Raw genomic sequence first — 26168 nt, 5'->3', positions numbered from 1 at the left:
CTCCCAGCCCCCCGCTAATCCCCCGGGCCACTCTGGGCCTGCGGGGCCCCCAAAAGTGCCCCCCCAACCCTGGGGGGCAGGGGAGGGGCTGCTTTACCGCGTTATATGCGAACCCGTGTTATACTGGGTCGTGTTATATCAGGGTAGAGGTGTATTATACTAATAGTTATAATCGGGTTTAGAAACAACAGTCATTTCAGCTCCTCTCCCTCACTCCAGCAGCAGTTCATTCCAGGTAATCTAACAGAAAAATGCAGCATGGAATAGTGGTACAAATAGGTTACTTACACATAGACAGCTGTACGTTAACAGATGTTGAGAAGAAAGGGACAGACAGAAAAAAGATAAATTGGATCCTTTATATAATTTTTTGTTATTTACTTTTGTAGTAAAAACCTAAGAGATTTTCCCTTGGGCGTCACATGCCAAAAATCAACCTGATCTTTCTCTAAAGACAAACTTACTCCATGAAATCTAATGTCTATACCACCCAGCAGTTTGGACAAAAGAAGTGTGACTAGCAGTGTGCACCAAAGCGATATGTTCTAACTCCCCCGGGTGGGAGCTGTGGGTGCAAATCAAAAGGTTCCTACTTCATGCTAATAAAGTCCTCTTCAAACAGGACTACATTACTGGGAACTAGGAACCTTTTACTTCGCACCTCTAGCATCTACATGGGGGAGTTACAGCACATCACCTTGGAGCACCCTGCTATTCACACCCCCGTAGCCGGAAGTGCGGGGCAGTATAGACACAGCCTAAGTAAAAAGGTCTCCCAGACATCAGATGCTACACAATTCAAACTATACATGATTATCATGTATTTAAAAAAAACTAATAGGATGCAATCAACCAAATTATAGCAAAGTGCTACTAAAATGAAAGTAGTCCAGTGACTGACTTTCTCCTTAGAAAGTTTAACAAAAAAAAGGGTCACTTCAACAGAAGCCTGGGCAAATATAAACAGACAGAAAGTTATATGTGCAATGTTAATTTTTATAAAATGATAATCATGAGCCATGAAAAAGAGGCATTTCTGCTGTTTGTAAGCAATAATCTGCTCATTGTTTTGAGATAAGTATCTGATATATCTCTAAACTACAAAGCGGTGCAGCTGTTTCTCAACAGCATGATTCAGTGAGCTCGATTTTGATTATTTTGGGCTAAAAACTCTGCTGGTTGTCTTTATGAAGTCAACAGATATTATCAATTATCACTTCACAGAATCTGAGATACAACAATTATTTCCTGTTTCAAGGAGAGGGAAACGCTACGATGTGAGAATGTGGTAAATTAAGACATTTTAGTATTAATCACTATGTCAAACTTATAACCACTTTGCAAAAAGCACATTAGAATGAAACATTCTGCAGACCAATGTTTCAGGTAAGTGCTTCTTTTAGTATTCTATACTTTGACTGGTTTCAGAGTAGCAGCCGTGTTAGTCTGTATCCGCAAAAAGAACAGGAGTACTTGTGGCACCTTAGACGCTAAGAAATTTATTTGAGCATAAACTTTGACTGTCATTTTGTGTTGATATGCCAGGAAGGTGAGGGTTAATTTTACCCTACTCAGCAGAATGTTAATTGGGCCACTCCACTCTGGCTAGTTGTGAAACAGTATGTTTCTCCTCTGAGTATATGATAATTAAAACCCTTATTCCTAGAATATGTGGCAAGTAAGCAGAACTGAAAATGGAGGGAGATGACAACTGTGGGAAGGCATTAGAGGGCTACCAGCACTAGAGCAATTTAGCCTGCAATCTCACTGGAAAGTGGGTGGCAGTTACCAACCTGAGTGAAAGTGGAACCTGAATTCTAACCCAGATGCCCAACTGTGCTTGTTCACCTGGGTAGAAGCTACCACCTAACTCAGGTGAGAGGGTTGTGTGTGTGGACAGGGGAAGATGAGGGATAAGGGCAAGACCAGGGTAAGAGTCTGGGCTATTTCCATAGTAAAGTCATACCCTAAATCATCTCTGAGAATGAGAAAAATTCCAGGGCTCTGATGTACTGCAGGCTTTTACAAAAAGAGAATTTGAACACAAACTTAAGCAGGGCTAACTCCAAAGCCCCACTGGTACCTTCAGATTAACAAATGCAGGAAAGCAAAAGGGATGGGGGAGGAGGCGGGTGGAAGAGAGATCCAGTAAGAAGCATAGTGCATTGAGTTCCTGTGCCTGTCACTCCCTCCTGGACTGAATTAAATGAGAAAATACTCCCTTGTGCTGTGATCCAGCTAGATCTCACCAAGTTAAGCACGGCTGGGCCATGTCAAAGCTCACCTAACAGAGTGCCAAGGAACACCTAAGTTTTAAAGTGGTGTTGGCAATTCAGTAGGGGTCACTCTGCCCTTTGTATCAGTACTAAATCAAAAATCTAGCATGGTGTTATTTGAGGGTGTGGGTGTTTTACTGAATGTGCTGTCTTTCAGATAAGGCACAAAACTGAGGTTCTGACCACTTGTGGTCATTAAGAGTTCAGCATCCCTTTTCATCAGAGTAGAGGTGTTAATCCTCATGCCTGAGCCAAATTCAAACTCAAGTAACTATCCTCCTAAATTCCCCCTGCTGTTCTAACAGTATATGGTATTCTTCACTTCCTGCCCTAAAATGTTGTGTAATCTAACCGCACAGTTAGACAGCTGTTGTGTTCCACTCCACTGGTGGCTGCCTTTCAATGGTGGATGAAGTGATCCATATCTATCTCACTGGGGTGTTGTGAAGCTTAATTGTTTGTAAAGCTAGTGGATGAAAGGCACTATAGACACAGTATTTTTATTAATCCTAATGTTCTTTAAAGGCAGTGTGGTCATGCTGCGTAGAATGTTGCAAGACCGAGAGTATCAAAACTCTATAGTCATAAGCTATTGTCTTAGTCCTGCTGTTATACCATAAATGTGTTTTATTTGCATGTTAATCCACTTGCATGCCCCTTTGAGGCAGGACCCATATTACTAGAACCCTGTAAATTTTTTTATTTATAAATTCTTCGTTTTATTTTTTGGGAAGTTTATTTTCTCATGGGAAGCCCATTGTAAGACAGGGTTGGGTCCTGCCCTTGGGTTGGGAGGCTCTGGGGGAAGGAGGAGGGTGCTGTAGAATGAGTCAGCCCTGCACTCACACTGCAGCGGCAGCTCTTCTCCTTCAGGGCTGGGCCCAGCTCCCTGCTCTGGGCATTGCGGCACACGGGGTTGCACTGCCACTCAGGTTTGGCCCACCTACCTCTCCAAATTTGAGTATTTGCTAAAAACATGGGGCTCTACCTATTATCTTAGCTGCCTATGGTGCCGTGTACTCTTACAATGCTTTAAAATCATAGTGAAATCTCAATTTCCCATTTCCCCACATATGCTAACCTGACTTCTCTATCCTCTCTCTAAATGACATTACAAAGTCAGGTTCAAAAGCACAGAAGGCATTTAACTGAAACATTTACCTATAGAATTTTGTTTTGAATTTTATTGTGATTTCAAATTGAGGGTTTTTTGGTGATACATGGGTACGTTTAAACAAATTATCCTTAGGCTTTTCGAACAGGACAGATGTACAGATTTGCATAATAAGGCAGCAAGCAAGGATACAACCATGAATGCCAGTTTATATATTTGCTACGAAGAGCAGAGTTTTCACTAGAGAAGCTAGGTAATGAAATTCCTCTTTCCCTCTCCCCCACTTTTTTTTTAAAAAGAAAAATTGAAATATTATGTTCTTTTCATAAGAATTGTTCTGCTAAAAATATGTTACAAGTTAAAAAAAATGTAGAAAGTGGAGAATGCCTTGGACTAACACCTTCTTTAGCTTTAATCACAAATAATTGCCTCTTTTTGTACTAATGAGCAGTGCAAAATGGAATGTAATTTAGACATTCATTCAGTGTAATAGCTTTGTGAGCTAATATTACTGCAGAGAGATCTATTCTCAATTTCCTGGAGTACAATAACAGAGCAGCAGTAAGTTTTTCACTTCAGGGAGCTTTTCTGCCCTATATAAATATAAATAGAAATCCCATTATCTATTGATAAAAACAACAAAGCAGGTTAAATAAAGTTTTATATGTTACTGTTTCCCATAACAACCATCAGCTCTGTGGCTCATGAATGTAAATAAAGCACTTCACTTACTGAAATCAATGAGAAACCTTCCAAATCCTTGCCTTTGATATTGGGGCATGATCATTATGCAGGAGACATTGTACTTCTGCTGGCAAAGCTTTTCCTGAGGGAAGGAGAAACAGATCAAGTATGTCAAAGCACTGCTGAAGTGGGCAATTCCCTGCACCTGCCACTGTCCTTGTAAAATATTCCAGAAAGGTGAAAAGACGTATCTGGTCAATACCAAAGCAGAATAAGTCTAAGGTATTCATTAATTATAAGGGGGAAAGTATCAATCAAATACACCCTCTAAATAATTTCTTTTTTCTATTTAACTAGTCAGCACCATAGAAATTAAACAAAATCCCAAGGACTTGCATAAACAATATAATGACGGTTAAGTGCAAAATGGGGGGGGGGGGAAGTCTTTTCATGTGATACTGATTATTCTGTCAGATATATACAAGGGGAAATAATATACACACACTCACCAAAGAGAGCAAGTTAGGTTTGCAGCAATTGCCATGTTAAATAACTTACTGCCTTTCACCTACATTTCATCTTCTACCTTTTAGCAAATACTTTTAATGCTAGTATGATTGTGTAACTGAAGTGATACAGTTTTTTCACAGTCAAATGCATTCTCCTCTGATTACAAAGTGAAGGAAAAATGCTTGGGCCATCAGATCTCAGCATTTCAGGCAAGACAAAAATCACATGACTAAGAACATAATAGAAGCAAAGATTACACTGACGGCCTAAGACAAAGGGGAAAGCAGGCACAGAAACTAAACTAGGAAGCAGCCCTTGTAATATAGTCTGAAGGATTTTTGTTTTTTAAAATTTGGATGCAATGTAGGGGCAGTAATGTTTTTGCAGGAGTATCCAAAAATGCCAAAATCCACAAAAGAACAGTCCTGAGACAGGCCTCTTCCTGTATTTAGGAGTACTGCAATTAAAAATAAGTAACTTTTAAAAATAAAGCTAACAGCATCAAAGACCTAAATCAGACCACTCAAATCCAGGGTGACATATTCAACAGAAAGCTGCAGCAAGCATAGACTTGATAGGAAGCTACTCAGGGTAACACATGTAAGGAGATGCCAGAATAGTATGGGAACTGTCACTGTCACAAGTAGCAATAGGCCAGTTTCAAATCATACTCCTTCACTTACGAAATTTGATTGCCTCTTTGCCACATTTCATAAAAGTATCCCAGCTCCTGTGCAGATTTATACTGACAGTACCGCTTAGTCTCTAGTGTGGTCCAAAACCCCTTGAACTGACTGCCATAATATGTACTTTGAAATATTACTGTGCCCATTGCAAAGGATCCAGGGGAATTTTTATCCACAAAAGAATACTAGCTACAGAAGACTGAAAAGAAAGGACCCCAGTTCAGGAGAGCACTCCAGCATGTGCTAAGTCCTATTGAAGTCAGTGGGATTCAAGTACATGTTTCAGTGCTTTCCTGAACTGGTGCCAGGGACATGACAAAGATAAGAGACTGGGTGAGCTGTTGAGAAGAAGAGGGCCAAAACAAATTTTTGGGGGTGGGGGGAGGGAGAGGAACAAATTCCAGTCTTCATTTTGAATGTTAATGCATCTCCAGCAGGTCCTTATACCTAATAAAGTTTAGAATGATGCCTCAGACAATGAATGTACTAGAAGGTATGTGCCAATCTCAGAAGTGGCAGTACTATTTTATCTGTAATCGACATACTTAGAATCATCTAAACTATGATTGATGAATAGGCCTACAAGGAAATAGATCAAAGACATATGAAATTCTAGGGTCTGAGGCAGTGCAAATTATGTCTGTCAATCTCACGGTTACTTAGGGAACGTCTACACTAAAAATGCTACAGTAGGATTCTTCCATTGCTGTCGTAAATCCATCCCCCTCGAGACGTGCTAACTAAATTAAAGACTTCTGTCAACCTAGTGGCGTCTACAGTGGGGCTTAGGTCGGCTTAACTGCATTGCACAGGACATGAAATTTTTCAATTTTGCCCTGAGCAATGTAGCTAGGTCGACCTATGTTTTAGGTGCACACCATGCTTTAGATTCTCTTCAAGCCTTATATTTGAAGACAAACGTATCAGTCCAAAAACACCTCGGTAGACTATGCTGCTACTCCAACTTTATCACTTTCAACAGATCTCTTTTAAAAAAAAAATTCTTTCAGATCATTTTTTGTTATTAAGAGAAAGCTAAAGGAAAACGAGAAAAATCACCCAATTTCCAAAGATAAAAATGATTGTATGACATGTTAGTTTGGAAGCCACTGATACACCAAATCTCTTATTTGAAAGTTGACAGAAACAAATGTTGGCTCTCCTATTCCAGGAAATTCTACTTTTACCTTGCAATTAATTTTACTATAGCCTCTGTCAAGGCAATAAAGAGAAATTCCCTCTTAGCAATAATTGGGATTGTTGTTTTAAAATTCAAAGAATCACACGAGTCAAAGACATCGACTATGAAAATTAGTAACTTAGGGCTTGATTTTCAGAAGTTTAATGTGCAATTAAAAACTGCAAAAAAAAATTCAGGTATTTACGCACACAAGTGACCAAAGATTAACAGAAATGGTCATTTGTTACATGTGTAAATAGCAAGTTTTACCAAAATACATCTGTAAATACAATACAAATAACCCATTTTGCACAAATAAAACTGCTGAAAGTCAGGCATAGTATATCTATGCAGAATCTGTAACTAAGTGAATTATATAGAAAAAGATTTCATGTCAAATTGAACAATTATAAATCACCAGATAAACAGTAAAAACAGATTTAACTGAATACTCAGGCTGTCAAGCAATTAAAAAAATGAATCGCAATTAATTGCACTGTTAAATAATAAAAGAATACCATTTATTTAAATAGTTTTGGATATTTTCTACATTTTCAAATATACTGATTTCAATTACAACACAATACGAAGTGTACAGTGCTCACTTTATATTTATTTTTGATTACAAATATTTGCACTGTAAAAAAGAAACAGTATTTTTCAATTCACCTAATACAGTTACTGTAGTGCAATCTCTTCATCATGAAAGTTGAACTTACAAACGTAGAATTATGTACGAAAAAACTGCATTCAAAAACAAAACAATGTAAAACTTTAGAGCCTAGAAGTCCACTCAGTCCTACTTCATGTTCAGCTAATTGCTCAGACAAACAAGTTTCTTTACATTTGCAGGAGATAATGCTGCCTGCTTCTTGTTTATAATATCACCTGAAAGTGAGAACAGGCGTTCGCATGGCACTGTTATAGCCAGCATTGCAAGATATTTATGTGCCACATTCACTAAAAATTCTATGTCCCTTCATACTTCAACCACCATTCCAGAGGAGATGTATCCATGCTGATAACGGGTTGGGCTTAATAACCATCCAAAGCAGTACAGACCAACACATATTCATTTTCATCATCTGAGTCAAATGTCACCAGCAGAAAGGTTGATTTTCTTTTTTGGTGGTTCAGATTCTGCAGTTTCCACTTTAGAGTGTTGCTCTTTTAAGACTTCTGAAAGCATGCTCTATACCTCGTCCGTCTCAGATTTTGGAAGGCACTTCAGATTCTTAAACCTTGGGTTGAGTGATATAACTAGCTTTAGAAATTTCACGTTGGTACCTTCTTTGTGTTTTGTCAAATCTGCAGTGAAAGTGTTCTTAAATGAACAACATGTGCTGGGTCATGATCTGAGACTGCTATAACATGAAATATACGGCAGAATGCGGGTAAAACAGAGCAGGAGACATACAGTTCTCCCCCAAGAAGTTCAGTCACAAATTTAATGAATGCTTTTTTTTTTTTTAAATGAGCATCATCAGCATAGAAGCACGTCCTCTGGCATGGTGGCTGAAGCACGAAGAGGCATACAAATGTTTAACATAACTGGCACGTAAATACCTTGCAATCCCAGCTACAAAACTGCCATGTGAACGCCTGTTCTCACTTTCAGGTGACATTGTAAATAAGAAGCTGCCAGCATTATCTCTCATAAATGTAAACAAACTTTTTTGTCTTAGCTATTGGCTGAACAAGAAGTAGGACTGAGTGGACTTGTAAGCTCTAAAATTTTACATTATTTTGTTTTTGAGTGCAGTTATGCAACAAAAAATCTACATTTCTAAGTTGCACTTACACGATAAAGAGATTGCACAACAGTACTTGCATGAGGTGAACTGAAAAATACTCTTTCTATTGTTTGCCATTTTTACAGTGCAAATATTTGTAATAAAAAATAATATAAAGTGAGCACTGTCAACTTTGTATACTGCGTTGTAATTGAAATCAATATATTTAAAAATGTACAAAACATCCAAAAATATTGAATAAATTTCAATTGGTATTCTATTGTTTAACAGTGTGATTAAAACTGCGATTAATTTTTTTAATCGTGATTAATTTTTTTGAGTTAACAGCGTGAGTTAACTGCAATTAATTGACAGCTCTACTGAATATGCATAGAACTTTTCTCAGTTAATGTAAGTCTTTTTGGGATGGATAAAGATATTGTTATTGGTTATCAGACAGTGAACAATTTTATGAGACTTGCCGGCGGGATTTCAAATTTTAAAAAAATTGTCTTCATTATCTATTGAAATTACATATGCATAAATACTTGAATAAGAAGCATAATTTTTAACAGTGGAAAAATTATGAATTGTTAATATTAAAAAGCATATAGAGATATTGCTTTACCTTAGAGAAATATCCAACTAAGTGACAGCCTTTTTCATCATTTTTTGTAAGAACATAGAAAAGGAATGGCTCGACATCATAATACAATGTTTTGTGGTCCAGAAAAAGCTTGGCTAACAAGCAAAGATTTTGGCAATAAATTTTGCTCACATTTCCATCAACCTAAAAGAAAAAAAAATCACACAGATACATTTTTTTCCCACACAACCATTATTTCTCACAACACCACCATTTTAGCATAAAATGGTATCTTGTACTTACAGTATCCTTTAAGAAAACCTGAAAGGAAAAAAACGTTAATTTCAGAATAGAAATTCTCTATTAGTGCTAATTGTTTGCATTAGCAAGAATCTTCAGAAGATCTGGATTTATCAAACAATCAAGGTAAGTTGATCTGATAATTGGTCCAGTTAGACTTGGTTACATCCCTTTCACTTATTGCCCTATAATCCAACAGATATGAATAGCAGATAATGCAAACATTATTAAAGCTATCTTAAGCTCTAGATCATTATTGAAGGGGCTGCCCTCCAAAAGTAGTACAGATTGAACTGCTTTATTCTGAGTCCCTGAGTAGGGCCAGCAAATGGAATGTCAGTTTGGTATTATACACTGCAGTATTTTAGATATAATTAGAGAAGATAAAAATTCTACGCTGGAGTGAAGATGGTACTGAGCAAGAGAAGTACATTTTCAAGCTAAGTACCATAATTAGTCTATGTCTGTTTTAAGTATAAAGAATCAAGCTGTGATACTGATGGTTGCAGACAGGCTAGGCACAAGTGCAAATTTCTTTGATCACCATCAGTTTCTCCTGAAATGAAGAGCAAAGTCAATGTAAGCAGCAGAGTCTTTCCCCAAGATTCTTCTTCAGGGAAATGATTACTTGCAACTAGAGTTCTTTGATGATAGGACCATTTGTATTTTATTTACACAGAGAGCCTTCTGGTCTATGCACAGCACCAGGAAGAAATTCCTGTATTATAATCCATTGCCAGAGTCTGTTTCTGGTGCAGCTTGGACAAGTCTCTGCTTTACCTGCTATAAAGTGGGTAAGCATTAACCTCATATGGGTATGTGGGTATCTGGGGGTGGATCAGACAATATCTGTAAGTTATCTTAAGATAAAAAATATTACTTACGAGTTAAGAATTACTGATACAAATACTTATGTATAATCTCACATATAGTACCTAGTAATTTCAGAAGTATTTTAAGCACACTCATGCAACTGACTCCCTTGTACGAAACTGAGGATTTTTTTTGTTTTTTTTTACACACGTGCAAACAAGTGAAAAAAACAAATGATAAAGTTGGCCTTAATTAGATTTTTAAAAACTTGTAATGGTTAACTAAAGAAATTTCAGTTCCTCTAAAAATGCTGGCAATGAATATTGGAGTTTGCTTTTCAACTCTCCTAAAAGAGGAAGTGTCCAATTGTTATGTTGTTTCAATGGAAGACTTCCTTGATATTAAAAAAAAATCCTAGAAACAGCCAATCCTTTAAAACATTCTATATGCTATTTTGTGAAAGAGCATTCATGTGAACATGGAAAGGCATTCCGTAACTTTCTGATAAGACCAGCTTGTTCAGCATTTCAATGGGGGAAAATGGACTACAATCTCAGACACCAATGTTTGCTAGACTAAAATGGAGTAATAAATTATGACAATAAGTCTCCTCTTAGATCTGTCAACGTTTTGCAATGGAGGGAAGGCATACATAAACATAAGATGCCCTGGGGCATTTTCTGCTCCCTGGAGAAACAGAAGGAGAATAAGAGCCCATCCCCTTCTCTGTCCTGTCACACAGGGAATGAATGTGTTCAGTCACTGTATCTTGTTCGAAGTCTGCAGAATTTCTATCAACTCATTGAGTTTCTGCAACTATCAAAATTATAAGTAATGGCCCTAGCCAACACTTCAAGCAAACTGGAAAAGTTAGTCTTCAAGAGTCTCAGTAATCCTTTCCAAGTGTCTCAAGTACAGAAGGAAAAAAGGGCCATCTGACGAGTTCAGAGTTTCCTTCCACAAAATATTCTCTCTTCCAGGGCTCTTTTTGAGAGACCTTAAGAATGCTTCAAAAAAAGAAAAATGAAGGACTAAATAAGTTTTGATGGCAGCTCACAGAATAACACTAACACAGTGGCAGATTTTCCAGTTGCCCTACTCCGTGTTAGCAGGTGTTAGAAGAACCCAGTAAAGAGGAACACGTTAATCATGTTCACTGGTGACTCACTGGGAAAAGTGTGGCTTTTTATACCTGGGAAAGTTTAAGGGAGGTGGGAGTAACTCTCTGGATGAGGGAACTAGGGTGTGGCTCACCCATGTCATGGGAAAACCATAGGAGCAGAAATATCTGGGAGAAAACACTTAGGCTGGGGGAAATGAGCGACTAGTAGGAGGGACACAAAGGGGGCACCAGCTAAAGGGGGGCACATGACCTCCCCACATGACTCCTCCCCGTCCCGCTCCCGTGACCCATCCCCACCCCCAGCCTGGGGGCCTGCGCTCTGCTCCAGTCCCCCGGCATGTGTGGAGCCACTAATGCATTCTCCCAAGCAGCCTCCGGCCATGCTGCTGGCCTGGACTGTGGGCAGCATGGCTGGAGGCTGCCTGGGAGAGTGCAGCCACTGCGTGCTGCACTAGGCAGCATGGCCAGAAGAGGAGAGGCTCTGGCCCCACCTCTTCCCTTCCAGTTCTGGCCTTGCCCCTTCATCTCCCCAGCTGCCGGCCTTGAGAGTTACTTTCCCCCCGCCTTCCCCACAGGTCACCATTGGCTGGGGTTGGTGCAGTTTTAATTCAGAATTTTATTTTAGTTAAGAACAAGAAATCTGTGACTGACTAGAACAAGTGTTAAGGTTTGGTTCAGTTGCATGGGGACTCCACCAGATTACACATCAATATTTCAAGACATGGAGTAGACAAGCATACCTGCAGGGGTAACAAATATATTTACACAATATGAAAGTGCTAGGTAGTGGCATCCGTGACATCCACACTACTTTGATTTTAAGCATTTTTTTAAAATTCAGAATTTCTTTTCAGTATTGCTACTCAGAAATACTTGTGCCATTCTTCTGAGAGAATTAAGATGGTCCTAAGAACCTGGAAGTCTTTTCTGCTAGTAGTATTGGTACTGGTGCTTAAGAAATATGAATAAGTAGGTTAGGGTAATTGGGTGCAGCAATGACACTTGAAGCCAGGAGACAGAATACTCATTAGGTAAGCTCAAGGGTCTTTTCACAACAGAGCAATGTGGTCAAAAGTCCTTAAGAGATTAGCTCCAAAATGTCCCGAAGAATTAAGTTCTATTTGGTGTAATTTCTGAACTAACTAAATTAAAGGCAGTTAACCTTGACTAGACTTGTATCAGGCTGTGAAATACCGATAGCTAACAGGTTCAGCCTGGGACCCAACACACCCCAGCAGAATGCCTCAGAAGATATTTCTCAGGCTTTTTGTAGGGGGAATAACTTCAGTTTCAAAATTTAGTGCTCCTGGAGTCCTAAATCAACCTGCAGAAAACTTAAGTGAGGAAAATGTTACGTTTGCATTTCCTATACAGCCAATAGTCATGCTCATTGTTCTCTTCCTTCCCCAAATAATCATTGTGTCACAACTGAATGTCTATAAAAGGTCTATAAAATCATGAACCATGAATTGTGTGGAGAAAGTGAACAGTGAAGTGTTATTTACCCCTTCACATAACACAAGAACTAGCAGACACCCAAAGAAATTAATAGGCACAAGGTTTAAAACTAACATAAGGAAGTATTTCTTCACACAACACACAGTCAACCTGTGGAACTCGTTGACATGGGATGTTGTGAAGGCCAAAGGTATAACTGGGTCCAAAAAAGAATTAGATAAATTCATGGAGAATAGGTTCATCAGTGGCTAATAGCCAAGATGGTCGGGGCACAATCCCATGCTCTGGGTGTCCCTAAACCTCTGACTGTCACAAGTTGGGACTGGACGACCAGGGATGAATCACTCTAAATTGTCCTATTTGTTCATTCTCCCAAAGCATCTGGCACTGGTCACTGTCAAGAGACAGGATGCTGGGCTAGATGGACCATTGATCTGATCCAGTATGACTGTTCTTATGTAATGGGTAGAAAGGGGAAAAGAAGGGTGCCCTTTTCACCTGACCAGAAGTAAAAGAACATGTAGTTGGAAGATATAGTTTCAATATACATCTAAAAGCCTGCTGCACCAGAAGGCTACAAAGCTCTAAAATTCTACATAACTTATGAGTACATAGGATATAAAAGGTGGGGAAAAGTGAAAGAGGAGACTTAATTTTTTGAGTACAATATGAATATTAGTGGGAAAATATTTACAGTAGAACTTCAGAGTTACGAACACCTCGGGAATGGAGATTGTTCGTAACTCTGAAATGTTTGTAACTGAACAAAAGTTCAAAGTTATGGTTGTCCTTTCAAAAGTTTGCAGCTGAACATTGACTTAATACAGCTTTGAAACTTTACTATGCAGAAGAAAAAATGTTGCTTCCCCCTCTTTTTTTTTTTAAAGTATTTTACATTTAACACTCTACTGTATTTCTCTTTTTTTTAGGGGGGGGGGGGAAAGGGTGGGTCTCTGCTGCTGCCTGATTGCGTACTTCTGGTTCCAAATGAGGTGTCTGGTTAACCGGTCAGTTCGTAACTCTGGTGTTTGTAACTCTGAGGTTCTACTCTAATACATTTTTATCTTTTTCTACTTTTGGCCTTCAACTGGTACATAATCAACTGATACATGTAAGTTTTTCTTTTTTAAACAATCTGGATTTTAATACACCTACCTCAAATACTGAAAGATCATTTCTTCTGTAGATTTCATTGGCTGGAGGGTGGAACCAACCACATTTCTTTGAGTGTCTTAGCAATATGTTTTTACTTTTCATATACTTAAGACAGAATTCACACAGGTAAAGCTTTGATAGTCTGTTGAAATATAAAAATCATGAAGAGTTTGAGTGCTGTTACAGTTCTAAACTCTGTGACCAAAAAGCACATGTTCTCCCTCTTCACCCGTCTTAAAAATATCTAAACAGACTTGAATTAAACTGTATTTCTGTGTGTGCCAAATATGCATCACAGGGGGAAGATTAAAACATGCATGCGTTATTTGAAAGTAATGCACATTAGAGACTCATGTAAGTGTTTTTCTCCTAAATGAGATGGGAGGCTTTATTAAATAGTAGAGTTGGTTCAGCTGAGTCAGAAGTGAAGAATGCCTCATCTTGGCTGATCCATGGCTTGGACCAGGGGCGGGCAAACTTTTTGGCCTGAGGGCCACTTCGGGTTTCGGAAATTGTATGGAGGGCCGGTTAGGGGAGGTTGTCCCAGGCTGTGTCCCCGCCCCCTATCTGCCGCGCCCCCCCCCATTGCTTTTCGCCCCCTATCTGCCCGCCCCCCGGGGACTCCTGCCCCATCCAACCCCCCAGTTCCCTATCTGCCCGCCCCCCGGGGACTCCTGCCCCATCCAACCCCCCAGTTCCCTAACAGCCCCCCCAGGACTCCTGCCCCAGCCACCCCACCCGCTCCCTGTCCCCTGATCACCCCTGGAATCCCTGCCCTGACTGCTCCCGCACTGCCCCATCCAACCCCCCGCCCCCCGACTACTCCCGCCCCGGGACCCCTACCCCCATTCAACTCCCCCCATTCCCCACCCTCTGACCGCCCCGACCCCATCCCCACCCCCGCCCCCTGACCACAAACCCGAACTCCCCTGCCCTCTAGCTAACCCCCCTGCTCCCTGCCCCCTTACTGCGCAGCACAGAGCACCAGTGGCTGGCAGCACTACAGCCACGCCACCCAGAGCGTTGCCCAGCCGCCCAGAGCGTTGCGCCGGTGTAGTGTAGTAAATTGCTCTCCGTAACTGCTACCAGTAGCACATTCCTATGCAGAGCAGTTAAATATACTACTCCGGAAGCATGGCGCGCTGAGGCTGCGGGGGAGGGGAAACAGCGGGGGAGGGGCCGGGGGCAAGCCTCCTGGGCCAGGAGCTCAGGGGCCGGGCACGAGGGTCCCGCGGGCTGGATGTGGCCCGCGGGCCATAGTTTGCCCACCTCTGGCCTGGACTGTCATTAGCAGCCTCACCAAATCACAGAAACTAGAGAAAGAAGACCAACTAGATCACCTAGTTTCGTAGAATCATAGGACTAGAAGGGGCCTCGAGAGGTCATCTAGTTCAGTCCCCTACACTCATACTGCCGGAACAAAACTATTCCCTGCAGTAATTTTTCTAGCACTAGGTTTATCCACATTTTAAAACTACAGAAACAGCAGGACACTGTTGCATAAACTAATTATATTATATCATCTTTGGAGCAGAGGCCAATTTACGGGTGCTCTAAAAGCAACTAGCATGTCGTAGGACCGTATACAGGTGGTTATAATGGTTTACTTACTTCAAGTATTTGTAGACACTTATGTCCACATCTCCATCATCATTTTGCCAACCTATAGACATATTTAGTTTTTAATCTTTCCTGGAAAATTATCCCTGAAGACTTTTAATCATTTATGGTTTTTTTCCCTCTATATCTGCACCTTTTTGGTAATTTGGTGCCTAAAACTGCACCTATTCTAGGGAGACCTGCCTCCATCACCATAAAGAGGAATTATCGATTCTCTATTCCATAATGTAATGCCTTTTGCAAGTCAAGAATCACAATGCCCATTTTAGATGCCATATCACACTGTTGGTTCACACTAATGTACTACCTGCTATCACCTCAGCCTCCCTGTTGCTCCCTGTACCTGGCTGTTCAGTCCCCAGTGTGGTAGAACTGAGGAAAAGTTTACAAACAAGTGAAGTAGGCTGTTGCCACTGGACAGTCCTGTAGTTAATAAAATGAAATTGGTCTAATCCAGTATATTCTGTTCACAATATACACCTCATTCTCAGTGGAAGAGGGAAATACCAGCTTGGAGTGGGGAGGGCGGGGAGGGGAGAGGCAGGATTTACAGCATGTTTGCAATAAAGGGACAACTAGGAACTCATACAAAATTAATAAGACTGCAAAAGAAGTTCTGTAGAAGTAATAGTTTTGGGTGCTGCCTCAATGTGTTGGTCAAATTTAATCTCAGCTGAAATACCGTGAAACAAAAGAACAGGATGAAGCCCCCGTCCTCATCATCACATAAAAACAAACAGTAATCTTGACCACTCTACTACCTCGCATATTCCTGCGGATAAGGTGAAGAGTACCAGGTCTGGATCTCATACTTCCCGAATTCTATCACTGAAGGGTACCGGCCATTTGTTTCACTGCTGTTTTTACATCCGATTTTCTGTCAGGTGTAACAAAAGCAAAAAGTTCCAGTTATAAGGAATTAGAGGAGAGTCAATTCGCATCTTCATTTTCATTTGGTTAAGATTAGAAAACCTTCAAGTTTCTCAGACATGATTAATTGTCAGAGGTCTCTGGAAATTGCCAAACATGGGGCTAGAACCCAGGCTGCAGAAAGCCTGGCAGGACTGGAATGCAGCAGTAAAAGCTGGCTGTAAGCTCCATTCCACTGGAAGGCCTGGCGCTGGGTGATGCTGCCCACAAAACAGGCAGGGCTGGCTAAACAGAGCTAAACAGATTTCCTGATTCAGTAAATCTCACAGGCAGTTGGCAGAGCTTGTCTGGAGTCCTGGCTCAAATTCTAAGGGGTCCTTCCCAGAACTAAGTGAAGAAGGATGGTGACATTGGGAGCACCTGCTCTACCCCAGAAGTGGACTTACCCCTCTTGCAAGCAGACACTGTGGGTACCGAGGGTTCAATTTGAAACCTCCAGTGCCCATAGGGTGTTAAAATAAGTTAACTTTAGCTGAGATGACAGAAGTCCACTTGGTAGGACAATGACCTCCAGGGTCCACAGAGGAGGTTAAATGGGGACTGGGGGGGAGGCGGGGGGAAGGTTACCTTAATGAAATAAATCCAACAGAATATATCCTGAACTGTGGGAGAGGGATGAGAATTTGTTTGTAAAGAGAAGTAGCTAGCAGCAAACTAAGAGGTAAAATTCTCAACAGCCAATCTCAAACTAGGCCAAAACACTTAGGGCTGAGATTGTGCCTAATTTACACTTTGTGTCTATACCAGACAGTCTCGGTACTTGCACTTCTGGCCTGCAAGAGGAAGTTTATTACTGAGAGCCAAGCTAGACTCCCTTAAAAAAGACTGAGGGGTTGGACGAGGGCTTGCACAGGAGAGCACAAGTCTAGATTTAGACACAACCCTGCAAAAAATTGTAGTAGCAAGTGTTGCCGTGCACCCTCCACCCCATACTCTCAGAGACGCAGTTTTTGTCTGTCTCCATGAGCTCCACCTGTGAATAGCATTTTCCACAATGAGGTTTAAAAGAAAAGCCTTGTCCTTTCACACTGGCACAGGAAAGTAAAAGGGAAATCCAGTTTGTACGTCGGGGGCTCTCTCAGCCAAGTGTAGAAGGAGCAAGGGAAAAAATACAGCCTCAGAAATACAATACATATTAAAAAAGAGAACATCTAAGCACCAGCTGGTGCAATAGTTTTAGGCAGATCCAGCTCAAACATTTCAATGACCATAATAATCTTACAGACTATTAAAATAGCTGGGCAACATAAAGCAGTGAAGTTCTATACTGATCATAAAATCCAGTTTTGCATTTCTTATAGAAGAGTGACAGGACACTGACATTATCTGGTGGCTTTTCATAGTGCCTGCTTTCTGCATTGACAGGGGGAAAGGATCGGGATTTTAGTCTTTGATTCCTTTGATAGCCAATAGGAGGTAGATACCTAAAATCCACAAGTGTCACACATCTGATTCACTCCACCGGGATGACAGCGCTCCAATCTAAGGGAATACTACTGTATGCAGAACATCTCCACTAAACATACATCAAGTATGATACACTTGGTCAAAGGAGTGTATCAAAAATACCATGAGGCTGAATGAACATCAGAAAAATAATTCAGTGTTTATTTATAGAGGTAATTGAATTGACCACAACATGGTTCATTACTGAAATGATTTTCAGTTAGTCTTACCTCCAGAGAAAGTTCCCGAGCCTGCTTAAAAACTTCCACATCCTCCTCTGTAACAATTTCCTTGCTCCCCACCAGAATTACATCTGTATTTTCTTGTTTGATGCTTATTTTGATTTCTGTATCTGTTATTTAAAACCAGCAGAAGGTTTATTCACAGACATGAAGACCACGTCTTACAGTTCCTGAGTTGTACTCCTAAATAGCACTGCAGGCAGTGATGGCTCTTAGAAACTCCCATTCTAGTTTAGATTTGGACTCCTTTATACCTGTTATAGCAACTATGCCCCTCCTCCCTCTCTAGTTTTTAAAATTGCGGCTGCAGGAGCAATTTTCAGTATTTTCTTGCCGGTCTCTTATAGGCCTTTATAGGCTAGTTGAACTGTACTAAATGAATTCTGAACACAAACCTCCTGAAATTGTTAAGTTGATACTAGCATATGTATAATGTATTCTAAGTCTCCAACGCTATTTCTCTATAAAAATAAAAATCTTGTGTCCCCTTCAGTGCTAGTTTAAACAAAAAACCTTTTTAAAAAATTAGGAAACCAGTGCTATGCTAAATGTACATTCAGACACTATAAATATATTTCCTCTTACTTAAATAAAAAAAAAAATCAGAAAAAGGACATTTTACAGCAGTACAGATCAAGTGTTGTGGAGACTGCAGCAGGATGGAATTGGTCATGAAAAAGCAATGGAGCAGAGGGAAATGAAGAATTGAAATGTCCATCATTATAAGCACTGACAGCACACAATCATAATGACAGCACTACTGCCAGAGAAAGGGCAGGGGAAAGAACAAGGAAGTAGCATGAAAGTGGCTACTCATGCGGTACTACAAGCCATAAGCAACGTTATGAAGGCATTTGGGGCTCCTAGTGCCACTACAGATGCAAAAATAATAATAAAACGGTGGTATAGTATTAGTCAGAAAAAACATTTTGGAGGTTTAGTCAGCATTAGGTAAAAGGTCAAAGTTTCATTGCTTTTGTATGAGAGTGAAGTAAGAATAAGAGAAATAGCTAAGACCTATGTGACAAAATAAGAATTTTGGTTTTGGACGGGACGCAGGTTTGGTTGGAGCTTTGACCTTTGCTTACCATCATCCTGATCAGGTTTAATCCTTCCGTCTGCCAAGCTCCCCTTCCCTGGTGAGGGGGTCCCCATCTGAGGGGTCACTTTATACTTTAATCTGCCTAGAATCCTGTGCTTTTTAAGGAAAGTTGTTCGCTTGAAGTGAGCAATTGCTTTAAAAGCACGTCCTCTAGACACACCCCATCCAGAGGTGGAGGAATGAGAAATAAACCTACTTCTAATCTCTTTCTTTCCATAGAAATGGGTATTAGATTTTGATGTGGAAGATAACTCTGGTTTACGACGCATACGTTTGGGTGGTGCATAACTCGGGTGTCCCTTTTTTCGAGACTGTCCCTGGGTGGTATAAATGTGAGAAAGTCCATCAAAGAGTCCCTTTAGCTGACTGTTATTAGGAAGGCTGCTAAAGGAGGGTGCACTTGACTGACTGGAAGAACTTTGGGGAGAGTTAGAAGAGGTGGAAGTGCAGGATTTTTGTGAACTGGGGCTCTGACCAGAGATGGGAGTTGGGGGTGGAAGTGAAGAAGGTGGAGGTTTTAGCTTTTGTGTGGTACCTGTAGCCAACACATGAGAAGTGCATGACTGTTTCTGAGAGACCTTTTTCCTTGGACGATAGTGCTTTGAAAAGTCTATTATTTCACCTCGTGATCTGCGACCATCGGGTGATGGTGTAAAAAACTTAGTAAGGCCATCAATGAGCCCTTTGGTTTTCTTGTTAACTTTAAGTGTAGAGGCAGATATGTAGGTGGAGGTGGTGGTGATTTTGGTGGTGGCACCAGGCCGAGTGGGGTCTGTAACAGGCAATCTGCTGCTTGAATCCTTCACAGATGCAGCATGACCAGATGAAGGTGTGGTACAGACTTTAGTCTTTTGACCCCTACCAGGTGACCCCCTTCCTGTGAATGCATTCATGGATCCTTCATCACTGGTTACAGACCTATGCAAAAATTTGGAAAATAAAATCAGCATTAAAAAAACTACAAAAACTGCTGACAAAACAGTTCTACATAAAACATATATGCCATTGCACTTAAAAGTCAAGAGTGTAACAGTGACCCTTAAAAATACGTATGCACTACTGACACATGATTCACTGAATGAAAGTGAGCCGCTGATACCTATCAGATTTCACTGGGTAGTTCACAGCATGTACCAGTAGTAAGGAGGTGGGATAGAAAAGTCTTCAGTATATACAACACATTTTTTAAGGAAAAATATTCTCTTCTGAGAGAGAAAAACTGTTAACATACTGTTTTTGTTCACATCAAACACTTCATTGCTGTGAAATCTGTAACATACATCCAGGAGATGCACATGCCCTGTGCTACAAAGCATACATAGCATATCAAAACATTGTATTGATTTCAGCAGAATGTTCACTAAAAGACAGCAGAGGTGTTCCACCAGTATGGGGAAATAATACAGCCAATCTTCAGTAAACTGGTATTTTTGTATGATTTTATTAGATTACACTGATGAAATTAGTATTTTTTTTTTTATAAAAGACCATAAAAATATCCCTTTAAAAAAAATGAAGCTCTAAAGGCGGAATGAGGTAGTTTATGCACAGCACTACCCATACAGCTAACAAAGTGACCACTCTATTTAAAAAAATAAAAGTGTAGTTAAAGCAAAAAATAGACAGAGGGAAACAGCAAAAGCATAAATAAAATAATGATCAAAGAAAAGTCATAACTGGGTTAGGCATGACATGGAAGAGCTTGAGGAGAAGTGGTAAAGTTTACTAAGAATGATCAGAGGACATGCTCCAGACCAAAGCTTACATTAAAAAATGCTGATTTAGCTGATGGCTAATGATTGAATGAGACGACAGAACACTGAAGGGAATACTGAAGAATGGTATTTTGTTGAAGTAATACAAACTGAACAGCTGAGCTTATTCATAGTAAAGAAATACATGTCATCAGGAAGTGTTATACTGCAAACCCAAACAAAGCTGCATAATTACATCAAATTATTCCACTCCCACAAATGCATCCTTACATTTATTTAAAACATTTGTGTATTTTGCAGAGGAAGGTTTCCTTCCACAGATTTTTCTCTTCTTAATTGTGAAGCTGAAACAATTAATTCCAACAGATTACTTTTAGTTAGAGATGGAACAGCCTGGGGCTACCATATGGTACCTGAACTCCAAGAGCCCACCAGCCTTAAAACTGGCCGCTGCTTCTCTCTCACACATCATTGAATTTGGGTAGCTGAAGAGCTCTTAAAATTCCCAATCTTGTTTAAAAATACTATCTTTTTCTCTAAAGTCTTCTGAATCTGTTGATGCCAGAAGTTCATATTTCTAGCTACAACACATATTGTCAGTACCAGATGTGCCAATAACCATCTGTGCCCAGAAGTTAACAAGCACCTGGTGTTATTTAATCTCCTGCAGTAACTTGTCTGTTCAGGGTTCCATACAGAGGTCCTTTTAAGCAGTGCTATTCCACTAGTACGGGATAAGATTCCATACACTATATCAAAAGGGCTAAGCAATTTTATACGCATTAAGGTCCAGCACCATATGAAAGATGGCTAGATTCACTACCTCTTATACCCTCGTACTGCTTTTAAAGTGGGATTATTTCTGCAGTAGATTCCATCTAGGGAATTATTCTTCTCTAGTCTTCTTACCCATCCTTGTAAATTAAGATATAATCCCATTTTTAAGGAATATTGTTCAATGGGAAACTATACACTCTTGAGTTTTAATGACAGAAATACATAGATACAATTGAGAAAACGGGGAAATAATTTATTCTTGCACAAATCCTACAAATCAATAATTTATTCTTACCCAAGAATCCTCAGACACAAGTGGGGAATGAGATTTTTATAGTCAAAACCATCATGCAAGCTCTTTCAGAGGACTTGCCCATTTTTAAATGTAGTATTTATTACATGGTTGTGGTGCAATGACCCAAATAGTTAAAGATAACAGTGGTACCACGTCATTCTCAATGTTTCCACTTTGTTTTAGTGGAAGTGAAATCAAGGCCCTTAGGTGCCATCCCCCGCCTTGCCGCAACATGCACCCTACTTGGGTGATCAGATTTCAGCATCCCAAACTTGGCCAAAGTTCTCTCTAGGGACTAGGTAGTGAGGAGGATAATGGGGCAGCAGCACTACTACAGTGAGAGGCTGAGATAGCTCTTACTTTTTTTTAACCTTTTTTTTTTTTTTTTTTTTAATAAACTCCTACCCTTGTACTTATCCCCAAAGTGAAGTAGAGAGTCTAGGGTTTCCCCTCCCTACTCCCTTGCTGGTGTGCTTCTCACAGTCCCCTGGTTAATACCTTCATTCTTCAGGGACATGGAGAAGCCAGAGCCAGGGCGGAGCTGGAAAATCCCTCACTTTCCTCCACACAGGTGCCCCTTGATGCCCCCTTCATTACCAACACTTCTTCGAAAACAAAGGGAAATTCACTGCCCAAAAACTTGGTTAATGCAGAGTTAAGGTTGCCAGTAGTGCCTCAGACCCTTCCAGAACATCAAATACACCTATACTTAAGTCTAAGGTGATGACTCCCTTACCGCTGCCCTCCTGCAATTGGCAATAGGCACTGGAACAAATCAAAACCTGACGTACCTCTAATAAAATCTGCGCTCAATTTTGTCCAACTCAATGCTACATTGTTACTGCTCTTCACATTTTCTTACTGACACTGGGCTAGGCTCATAGCATATTGATCCAGAGGTTAGTTGCAGCAAGTCACCACAGCTCTCACAGCCATTTGAGGAGAAGTGCAGCTGATGCTAGAGGAATCAGGACTCTCTCTCTCCGTGATACACAGGAGGTCTGAGCAGACAAAAGTTGTTAAAATGTCTACAGAGAGTTTTAGTTTACAATGTTGTTGTGTCCATGTCAGTCCCGGGTATTAGAGAGACAAGATGGGTAAGGTAATATCTTTCACTGGACCAACTTCTGCTGGTGAGAGAGACAAGCTTTTGAGCTACACAGAGCTCTTCTTCAGCTCTTAAGACTGCTGTAACAGCTGCTACTGTCACCTCCAAATACTGACATTCCACTGTGCATGGCAATAAGACAGGTGAATATAAGAGCGCTTCATCCATTTCTAACACTGTCTTGCATATTCTTAGTGCCCATTAGAACTCCACATTATCTGCACTGGCTTTCACCAAGTGCCATGCACCCTCTCTGTCCTGCTCTACCGCTCTAGGGAGGTCTAGCAGCTTGGTGGCACACATCACAGTGCACTGCCAGTCTCAGTCAGGGCTAGATAAAGGTGATGTGTCAAAGGCATTGCCTAGGACAAGGATGAATAGGTGTTAGAATCTGGCAACTCTTTGGTGGTTTGTCAAGAGTAAGTGAAGTGGCTGAATGTAGGTCATGCTTAACTAATTTGTGTTTACTAAGCCTGACCTACACTCGACCTAACAGTTTCCATCACATTACTCTTGTGCACTTTTCACACTGTCCTCCAGCTGCTCAGGAAGGGTACAGTCCTCTGCTTTCTCACAGTGATGTAAGGGGGCAGGGTTAAGGTTTTGTGGCAGACTTCCTCTAACAATATATATCCCAGTTGTCAAAGGTTTAAGTTTGTTTTACTGTAACTCTTTGTTAGTCATTCAGAGGTTTAAGTATAGGTGCCTCTGACATTCTAGAGAAGTATAAGATGCTGCCAGTCAACCTTAACTCTGCATTAACCAAGTTTTTAGGCAGTGAATAGTAAATTTTTCACAATGTGGAGTGAAGAAACCTTAGGATGGTTTTAGGTGTGTAGAGAAAAATTTGATAGGGGCCATAGGACTGGGGCAAATAGTAGAGTTCATTAATGATTGTGAAGCTCTCCTACAGTACAGTGATGAGAGCCATTCAAGTACAAATGAATAGCACTGGAGGAAAGCGTTGAGGGGCACATGCAGGGGCAAAGGTAGGAACATGTGTTGGACGGTGACATGCTGCTATCCTTCTCATCTTGCTTTGCAGATTCAAATAACCCATTCCTCACATTCAACATTAACGCAAAAGTTTCACTCAGCTTCTGTCAGGGTTCCCTCCCCACTCTGAACTCTAGGGTACAGATGTGGGACCTGCATGAAAGACCCCCTAAGCTTATTTCTACCAGCTTAGGTTAAAACTTCCCCAAGGCACAAACTCTTTGCCCTTGGACGGTACGCTGCCACCACCAAGTGATTTAACAAAGAATGAGGGACAGGACCACTTGGAGTTCCTATTCCCCCAAAATATTCCCCCAAGCCCTTACACCCCCTTTCCTGGGGAGGCTTGAGAATAATATCCTAACCAATTATTACAAAGTGATCACTGACCCAAACCGCTGGGTCTTAGGATAATAGAGAAATCAGTCAGGTTCTTAAAAGAAACAGAACTTTAATTAAAGAAAAGGTAAAAGAATCACCTCTGTAAAATCAGGATGGTAAGTACTTTACAGAATAACAAAAGACTCAAAAACACAGAGGATTCCCCTCTAGGCAAAACTTAAAGTTGCAAAAACAGGGATAAACCTCTTAGCACAGGGAAAATTCACAAGCTAAAACAAAAGATAACCTAATGCATTTCTTTCCTATTACTTACTATTTCTGCAATACTAGATGCTTAGTTCAGACATAGCTCAGGGAGATGTATTTTTCCCTGCCCTGTTTCCTGGCTGGCTCCGAGAGACACAGACAAAAAACCTTTCCCGACAGATTTGAAAGTATCTTCTCCCCTTATTGGTCCTTTTGGTCAGGTGCCAACCAGGTTATGTGAGCTTCTTAATCCTTTACAGGGTAAAGAGGGATTTTATGCTACCCTTAGCTGTATGTTTATGACAGCTTCTCTGCTGGGCCCAATGTGTTACCAACTCATCAACCTGCCTCTCTGATGGTCACCTCTCTCTTTGATTTTGCCATAGTAGTGGGGATATCCAGGGTACAACCTGAACCACAGTAGTACAGCAATAAAGAAGTGGAGAAAGGGGATGGCAGAGGAACTTCATTGTGAAATGGAGGTGTCAACCGAGTGAATATCATCCCAGATCTGCTGAAGATAATGAAACTAGGACTCAGTCCTAAAACCTACTGATACAATTGCCAAAAAAACAGAACAATCCTGGGCAACCAGGAGATCTGTTCATTCTAACTATGCAGCAGTGTTTGCACAGTCATCTTCTCCTTCTCACACCACAATGTGGGATGGACGGTCACTGGGCTCCCACAAAGGATGTTACAAATCCATCTACTTTTTAACATTTGCACTTGATTCCCAAATAGTAACTGTCATTATTAGATAAGCAAAAAGTAATTTATGTGCTCTAGACCTTGCAAGCTGATACTATAGTGTCAAGAGGCGGCAATCAATGGTGTGCATACATCACTGAACCTCACTCTTGCAACAAGAAATGTATGAGTGATCACCACAGATGTGCTTAGTGAAAAGTTGATGAAATGAATCAATGAGATGGCTTTAAATTTTGCCCTTTTTTTTTTTAGGTTGTCTTTTTAGTCCATGCTATTGATGTTCCTTTCTTTACTCTGCTTTCTCTTGTGTGTCAGCATGAAAAGATGGTGAGAAGGACAAAGAAGGTAGCTCCTCCACCCACAACAGCCCTCCCTCCAGCTTTAAGATGTCCAAGAAGTCTGTGTTCAGTTACATAAACGTTCACTAGGAAGCGGGGTGCCAAAGGTGCTACAGTACCCTCTTCTCTCAGACATTAATACCCATGGGCTGGAGAGAAGCATGAGGAACTGCAGCCCGCTCCCCTCCTGACTGGCATTACTTAGCAACAGCAAAGGTCAAAAAGGTTATTTTTCCAAAGTAACTCTGGACTCAATAGCTCAGTCTCATGGATACCTCTGGGCCTTGAAATGAGCACTGACTCATTATGGAGCTTGTGTTGTAGGCAGGGATTTTATATACATTAAGAGGGAATGTGTACCAATTTTAGGAGGTGGCGAGCAGCATTTCTGAAATAGCATATTCTTGCAAATAAATACTCAGCACAGAACAGTCTCCTGAATAGGCGACAAATCAATTGGAGGAAACCTTGCAAGACGTCTTTTGGGGTGAGGTGAATTACATTTTTCACTTTATCGGTGTATATCATCCATTTGATATGGATTGTGCAGATAACCCAGGTATGATAAGTTGTTTTTTTTAAAGTAATCAATCATATGGCTATTTATTATTGAGGACTGTTGGTACCATTTGGATTTGGGAAATGACACTGTTCACATATGAATTTAAGTTTAATTCCTTCC

General features: G+C 40.6%; 1 protein-coding gene across 26 annotated transcripts in view; it reads right to left on the bottom strand.

The window, feature by feature from the left end:
- The window catches only part of KAT6B (lysine acetyltransferase 6B), a 189497-nt gene that overhangs the window by 41381 nt on the left and 121948 nt on the right, over positions 1–26168 (bottom strand). For 9 of the 26 annotated variants that reach the window (XM_043550638.1, XM_037903354.2, XM_037903351.2 and 6 more), the window contains 7 exons: positions 18945–19876; positions 17845–17966; positions 16000–16115; positions 13619–13760; positions 9073–9090; positions 8812–8973; positions 4123–4216 (listed from right to left, as the gene is read on the bottom strand). In XM_043550638.1, coding sequence (XP_043406573.1) covers positions 4123–4216; positions 8812–8973; positions 9073–9090; positions 13619–13760; positions 16000–16115; positions 17845–17966; positions 18945–19876 — 1586 coding nt within the window. The remainder of the gene's footprint in view (positions 1–4122; positions 4217–8811; positions 8974–9072; positions 9091–13618; positions 13761–15999; positions 16116–17844; positions 17967–18944; positions 19877–26168) is intronic. The other 17 variants (XM_043550656.1, XM_043550654.1, XM_043550653.1 and 14 more) reach the window with 5 other exon arrangements.

The sequence above is a fragment of the Chelonia mydas genome, chromosome 7, assembly GCF_015237465.2.
Source record: "Chelonia mydas isolate rCheMyd1 chromosome 7, rCheMyd1.pri.v2, whole genome shotgun sequence".
Taxonomy (NCBI): domain Eukaryota; kingdom Metazoa; phylum Chordata; order Testudines; family Cheloniidae; genus Chelonia; species Chelonia mydas.
This window is presented reverse-complemented; position numbering and strand designations above follow the sequence as displayed.